At 40.0% G+C, this 7,867-nt stretch overlaps 1 protein-coding gene across 1 annotated transcript in view; it reads left to right on the top strand.

The window, feature by feature from the left end:
* Positions 1-1,606: 1,606 nt before the first annotated feature.
* LOC139694792 (proton-coupled amino acid transporter-like protein acs) overlaps positions 1,607-7,867 on the top strand; it is a 30,701-nt gene continuing 24,440 nt past the window's right edge. Inside the window, exons 1-2 of the mRNA XM_071593314.1 lie at positions 1,607-1,779; positions 3,710-3,860. Coding sequence (XP_071449415.1) covers positions 1,607-1,779; positions 3,710-3,860 — 324 coding nt within the window. The remainder of the gene's footprint in view (positions 1,780-3,709; positions 3,861-7,867) is intronic.

Below are 7,867 nucleotides of genomic sequence, written 5' to 3'. Positions count from 1 at the left end.
TCCCTCCCTTAGAGCTATGGAAAACCCCTCCTCCCTTTCCTTTCAAAGAGGAATTATTTGAGAGATAATCGATTTCTGGAGATAATGGTCCACTCCTCAGAATTAATGCATGGGGATACATCTCAAAAACTCTAATTAATGTCATGCGAGCAAGGAAAAGATTATCAATGTTTATGTTTTAAACGTGATACCTCACATTAGAATTTGGAAGTATAAGGGCTCGCTTCATGAATCCGCTGTGAACTCCGTTGTTGGGTTACCGGTATTCTTTTGCTTTCTTAGAGACATTATTTGGGGCAAGGAGAAAAGGCCACCAGACCCTCAATAGGCCGGACTATTTGGATAGAGAAATCTTCTTGTAAATACTTTTGAGTCGTTACTGGAGGTCTCCGGATTTATTTTTCATGGTTGCATGTATGAATTGTACATGTTTTGTACAAAACGTATCGGGAACAATTACTGGCTGGCGTGAGTATTTGTCGCGCAGGCTCGGTGGTGGGGGATCTGACCTTCAATACGCACCAATCGCCTGCGAGCGTTCGTTCAGGTTAGATCGTGTTTTTAAGAGGACCACTGTCGAGTGACTAGATGCAAGAGAAAATTGCAGCGAACGATTGGAAAAGCGTACGCCGTCAAATTTTTTTTTGGACCGGGGAAATCGGGCGCGGAGACGTGGACGTGATTCGCCAAGCGTTCAACAATGATAGCATGTCACAAACTGCAGTTTTTAAGTCGCACGAACTCTTCAAAGATGACCGAGAAGAGTGTGGCGGACGAGCAATATCTGAAATACATGTATTTCTCCGAAACATTTCCCTATACTTTTTATACTCTCTTCGTATAAGTCCGGTATGGCATGTTTGGGAAGCCCCATGGTGATCCCTTTTGGAGTCCTAGCCTAGAGAGAAATTGAAAGCCACTCATTCAGTTCCATAGGTAAGGTCTTAGCCAACCCATCTGGCCCAAGCTTTTGCGCCCCTATTTCGTCAAATCGATTTTCGTTGGTGTGACCGCGCAGAAGTTTAATGGGCAGGGTGTTTTTCCGCTGATAGGAGGGCTCGGGAGTTTAAGCTTTGGAGAGGAAGTCTCCAAATGTTAGTATTTATTTCCGGTTGTGCAATTTTCTGTTTGCTGGATTTATTATTAAGCTACAGACCGCTTGAGGTGAGCGGCTGGTCCCTCAAATTGAATACGTACTGTTGACCGCTGTACATCTCATTCTAATTATTTGACAACCCTCAACCATTAAACTATCCTTCGGATTGTTTACTCATTCTTTCTCTCTTCGAGTATCTCTTCGCCTCCAAAAGTACTTCGCCCTCGCCGTATTCTATCTGTCCGAAGTAAAATTGTCCTTGCTCGGGGTTGCGCCTTCTTCATGCGGTTCTATCAACTAGACACTAGAACGAGGTTGAGTCCTCAGTCACGGTTGCGTCCGATTGGAACGTGGAAGTCTTCCTGGTCTTGCTGAAAATTTTTCTGGGAGTTTCACTTACTTCGTGCCCCCCTCCTCGTCGAATGTTTGCAATCTCGTCTCTCTCGCAAGTGCCATTAATTGCTGTTCTTCTCATCTATCAGAGACGGATCTGGATCGACTCGAGAAGTCATGGACCATCCGATTAAAGACAACGAGACGGAGACGGCCAAGTCAGCCGAGTTCAACGGCGACACCGCTGTGGACAACAAGCGGGATATATACGTGATCGGAATGCACAAGGATAAGGATTTCCTCGTGGAATACGAGCCTTACGATCATCGACAGGTTGAAAAACCGACTTCGTGAGTATTTACGAATACAGTCCTAGTGTTGTATAATCATTTTTCCCTACAAAAATCATTGTGTCACAGGAACACAGTGTCACATATGAATGAGTAATTCGTAAGGCTGAGTTAAATAGACATCACTGATTGTTGTCGATCAGCCGATGTTAAATTGTTTGATATTTACGTAGCTGAATTCACCCATTTAGTTAAGAATACGACTTACAGAATTAGTGATGTCATTTATGTGATCGGCGTGAATTGGAGACTTATGATATGTGTGTTTGGATAACGATAGAAAAAGTAAATAGGAGGGATAGAAATCAGACGAAGTATAATACTAGGCATTGTGGGGAAGGAGAGGGAGGTGTTGGGAGAAATCCTAGTGACGCAAGAAAGACAGATGCAGAGGTTTTACATAGGAGATAGAATGTTTAATATCATGATATTTTTAAATTTTTTTATTTATTCATGTACACTGCAAGGGTGTGTGGCAGAGGGTGAGTACGTACCAATCTAATTTTTACCCAAACATGACTCTACTGCGGTCGGACAATGTTATTTTAATCCTTTATCGTTCGTGGAAAAAATGACTTCTTAAACCCATCTGTTCTCCACTTAATCTCTCTAATTGTAATATCATGATCTCTCTTACCGTAGTACGAAAGGGGTAATAATACATGTTTAACATCTCTGCTAAAGAGACGTCCTTTTCAATGTACGCGAGAGATTTAATCTGTAATTAAAACTTCGCTCCATTGAGTGATTCCCAGCCTAGCTCCTCTAATAATATTGATACGCTAATAAGTTCATAATGAGAACGTTTTACAAATACAGCTCATTTACGCTGCACGCGATCCAACTCGGTAATTAATCCAACTTCGAGAGGATCCCATATATTACGACCAGCATATTCCAAATGAGACCTAACCAACGACAGATAACTATATGTTGGTAGGTGATGACTGTTAGCCTAGGGAAATACGAGAGTATGTCAATAAATAACTTACTTGTTAGGGAAAATAATAATGGACGTGAATTCCTGAAGATTATTTCATTCTCCTATATATTCACCCTGTTGCACATCCAGAGACACTTTTTCCATATTTTTGCAAGACGAACCGGAAGCAAAAAAGTTTTTTGTTTGCTGTCTATGCCAACGAGTAACTTCTAAGACCTACGGAATCATCATTTTCAAAAGTTTAAATGAATGTATAGGGGCCCGATGGAAATCACTGGGGCCTAAGTCGGAACTGTGAAACGGCGGACTTCCCAAGCGTTCCCAATAAAACGTTTGAAACAGCTCCTGCGTTTGTATTGATGATGTGTGCGACTTATTTGTCGAATTGCCCTCGTAGTAGCAGTTTTTATGGGAGGCGACCGACAACTAAGGACATTTGCGCCATTAGGGATGGACAGGAAAGGATGAAGGGTGGAGAGAAACCCGGCGTCTTGTCGAAAGGCGCCAAGGGGTCGAACAATTTAACGTCCCATCCGACGGACGGCGTACTCACTCAAAGTGCTCTCCACAAAGCACCTCAAGTAAGGATCGGGATACCACTGAAAAATATTTGTTTTTTCTAGGATTTGAACCCTGACCCTCTCGGTGGAAAGCCTTTACGTACCCTTTATCCTCGTATAATGTTTTCAGGAAGCTGGAATAGTTTTTACAGTTTGTATGGAGTTGAAAAACAATGAAGAATATGACTGTATATAGAAATTAAATCAATCATTGTATTAAAAATGAAAGAATGTGATTGACTAATAAACGGAAATATTTTTGAATGCAGACGTCTTCCTCTGAAAAGAGATGTTTTGGGCCGCTTTCGGTGGGCCGCGCACGCTCGTCAACGTCTCAAGTTAGTCAATCGCGTGTCTAATGTGTCTATAATGTATCGGATTCACTTAGATGTAATTTTTTCACCCCCCCCCCTGACCATTGTTCCAGGAACTTCGAGACGCTCTTCCACTTGCTGAAGGGAAGCTTGGGTTCCGGGATCCTCGCCATGCATAACGCCTTCATGCACTCTGGCTATGTCGTGGGTGTCGTTGGTGTCCTGGTGATCGCTTTCATATATACACACTGCATGCATATTCTGGTGAGTATTCCTATCTCAATTCACTTTGAGCATCCCAAAGAGCACACGCCGTGCACCCCACTTGGGCACACATTCGGTTGTCGTCACGCCTGTATAATATGTTCCAGAGGGAAAAAAACGAAGGAAAGGAGTGCGATGATGGTGTTTTTATCATGGGGACGTGCTTTTAAGTTTTCCCATAACTATTGGGACGTGTGCCGGAGTTCATTAATTTTTTTTGCGGAGGGAGAGTCCTCTGAGGAAATTAATCATTTTTTTCGTGTGTTGTCGCCGAGTTCATATTTGGAAACCGTTCTCCAGGTGGACCATTGGGGTGACGTGGAAACGCATAATGCGCGAACACGTTAGTCGAGTGGAAAAATGTGTTTTCTATCGCGCGTTGGTGGAAATGCTGGGAATGGGGGAGAATGGAGTTTCGGCAGAGGAATGCGCGGACACCCCACGGGTTATCGACCCAAATGTCACATTTCTTTTTTCTTTCGTTTATAATATTCTGCCCTGGAAAACGACGAAGGCGGCACTTACAAAAACCCTAGAGCTAAAAATAACAGACATGAGACAGTGGAAATATTCATACACGCGACTCTGGAGAAGATTATTCCTTGACACTTTTATAACCTTAATTTCAAATAACGATTTATATGCTGAGGAAAGGAATAAAAACGTCGCACCACAAAACATAACCGAATATCACGAAAACAAATATTGACGATTGGGAAGGTAGTGAAACCGAAGAAAGATGTAAACGTAAAAATATTATTTGAACGCATTGCTCTGAGCGTAGATAGTAACTATTGTGCAGTAAATGAGACAACATAAGATCATTAATCCTGGTGATATAACTGTAGTTTTTTACATTTAAGAACATTTAGACTTGGTTAAATTATTGTATGGATAATTATTTGTTTTGCTAATATGTAATTTAAGTTGATTTTTATGTCCGTATAAAGAATTAACATCGAATTAAATATTAAACTTAGGGTAATGTAAACTAAGTTCAACAGATTCAGGCTTGAGGTCGTGGAAGTTCATCATAATGAAATAAGGACCTTGTCCTTATTTTATTATTCATAATGTAAACTACATTGATACCATTTATTAATTACACTCTAAATTGGGAAATATTTTCGACTGCACACGTTTTTTATGAGTTAATATAAATAGCAGTTATCAGATTCTTGAATCAAGGCAATAAAGAGATTATGCGTATGCCTGGAACATCACCAACGACAGTGGTTGGTCACTATAATATACGTATACATGATACATATATATATATATTTATTTATATATAGTTATATATATGTATATGTATAGAGGGGAGAATGTAAGGAAACGAGGAAAGGGAAGGAACAGGATAGGGATGTTGGACGGGATGAAGGGAAGAAGAAAGTACTCAGAGCTGAAGAGGGACCTGATGTAAAGTGAGATGTTGTGTTTTGCTAGGGGTCACAAATTATTCAAATTATTAAAATAGTAATTATGTCGATCCAAAAACCTACCTTAACCGGTAGATTACCATTATTATATATATATATATATATATATATATATATATATAACGATTGTCCGGAAAAACTCATACGAGCGGCACAATAATGGGCTGACACAACATAACACAAATAGAAAAGAATAGACACATATAAAAGAACACTTACACGGTAAATTGTTCGAGCTTTCGGCCCTCTCAGGGGCCTTCTTCAAGAGAGACTGAAAATATGCTATGGATCAGGAGAGGGGAAAGAGTTATGGGCGTGGAGGGGAGGTGTGGAGGGAATGCTGGGAGGGAAATTAAATATGGCGGTTAAGGGTGGGAATTTTAAAGGAACGGAAGGATAGAATGTAGGCGGATTCACGAGTTCTCACCTCTATGTTGGTAGCTGAATCAGGTAGGGATTTTAGGATGCTGAGGGAAAAACACTGGTCGAATATATATATATATATATATATATATATATATATATATATATATATATATATATATATATATATATATGTTATATTTTGGACTGCGCAATAGAGCAGCAAAATGAAATACACAACATGTTCGAGGACACTTACATATCAGAAAGTTTAAGCACCCCCCGCCAAACCCCTATTCATCACCTCCGACACATTCAAGTCTGACCTAAAGAAGGCCTGTGAGAAGGCCGAAAGCTTAAACTTTCTGAAATGTGACTATCCTTTTTCGTGTAATATTTTTTAGTTTTCTGTTCTATTGTGTCGTCCAAATGTTATATTTATATCGCGACTGCTTCTACATCATCTTCATGTATATATTGTTATTATTAAGTAATCTACCGGTTAAGCTAGGTTTTTGGATGGACACAGCTATTAAATAAATATTTTATTACTCCTAACAAAGTACAAAAATCCAACATCCTACTGTACATCAGGTCCCTCTTCATCTCCGAGTACTTTCTTCCTCCCTTCATCCCATCCAACATCCTTATCCTTTTCCTTCCCTCTCCTCGCTCGTCTAACATTCTCCCCTCAATTACAGTCTTCAACATCCCACTGCCGGTCAGAACCCCCTTCATCCACTTCTCCTGCCTCCATAGGATTGCTCCCAACAAACCCCTCTCTTCGCCCACCATACCAAATACTTCCTCATTTGTTTTCTTCTCGGTCCATTTCACTTTCTCCATTCTTCTCCACACCCACATTTCAAAAGCCTCCAGTCTACATCTATCACCCTAGTTCAGTGACCATGTTTCCGCGCTGCATATTTTTTCCCTTTACGCAGATTAATTAAAAATGCTTGAATTCTTCTTTCATAAGTGTGTCTAAGCTCTAGACGGATGGGATGAACCATCGCAGCGACCTGTGTGTTGAAGTCCGCAAGAGGGAGGGGGTCGTTATCGTTTCACTTCGACAGAATCGGTAAGCAAATCGGCGGAACACTAGAAATCTGTGCATGTATCGAACCGGTGCTACAGAAATATGCTTAACTCTCCTAGACATATCCGCGCGCGGAATTTTTATCTCTGGGTGCGAAGATGCGGCAATACCAGTGCGGGGAAATGAGAGCTCATTTCTCACCAACGAACAGCTACCCGGCGTTTTTGGACGCATTCCAGGCCGATCAGGGGTGGAAAAGGGATCGGGGAGGAGAGTATGCAGATTCTTTGTTCCCTTTCGCGATACTTTTTTGTTCGAAGACCTCGGCATCAATCTCATTAGGACATTTCTGAGGGAGGCTAATTCAAACTCGACCAATATTTCCCGGCCAGTTAACACATAAATTTTCCAAATTCTCAGAACAAGAATACATTGCTCTTCCCTTTAAAGTGGAAAAGCAAAGGAGTTCATAATGACTGCAACGTTTAAGAAGTTAAATACAAATTTAAATCGGATTTGATGGGGAGTTGAGTAACGGAGCGAACCTTAAAAAAAACACTTTTTTATAAGGCTTTATCAGCTATTTCTTTTTCCAAAATATATTGCTAAAAATGAAGGCAAATGTGATGTAGTTTAGAAAGTTTTCATAGAAAAATTAAAAATACTCGCCGAATATTTATACTTCTGCTAGGGTTAACATGGTATAATAGCCGTCTTTAATCCAATTGTGGAACTTCGTCTTTTTAACTCTTGCATTTTACAACTTTCGTTTTTGCAATGCCACAAGATATATATTCCAAGGAATAAAGAGAAAAAATATTGTTGTAATTATTTTGAGAACATTGATTGTCGAGGAAATTTGGTTAAATACGGTACCTATGAAATTAAAGAAAGATTAAAAAATTTTTTTAAGAAAGAACAAATAATTTGACGAGAACTTTTTGAGAAATGTCAGAATTCAGCAAGAATTGGCAAAAGACGAGTGACAAATTTACCTTCCATACGGATTGACAGTTGATTACACTCCTCATGTTTTCCGCAAAATTTTCTATCAAGGAATTAGAAAACAGCTGGAGAATCTTTTGATATAATTTGAATGCAATTTCATGGAATAGAACCTTAACACAGTACGCCAATGTGACTGACCATTATCCTCTCAAGGCCAT

This window comes from Hetaerina americana, unplaced genomic scaffold (genome assembly GCF_022747635.1).
Source record: "Hetaerina americana unplaced genomic scaffold, ioHetAmer1.1.p SCAF_55, whole genome shotgun sequence".
NCBI lineage: Eukaryota > Metazoa > Arthropoda > Insecta > Odonata > Calopterygidae > Hetaerina > Hetaerina americana.
Note: the sequence above shows the minus strand (reverse complement) of the source record. Positions and strands in the feature narration are given on the sequence as shown.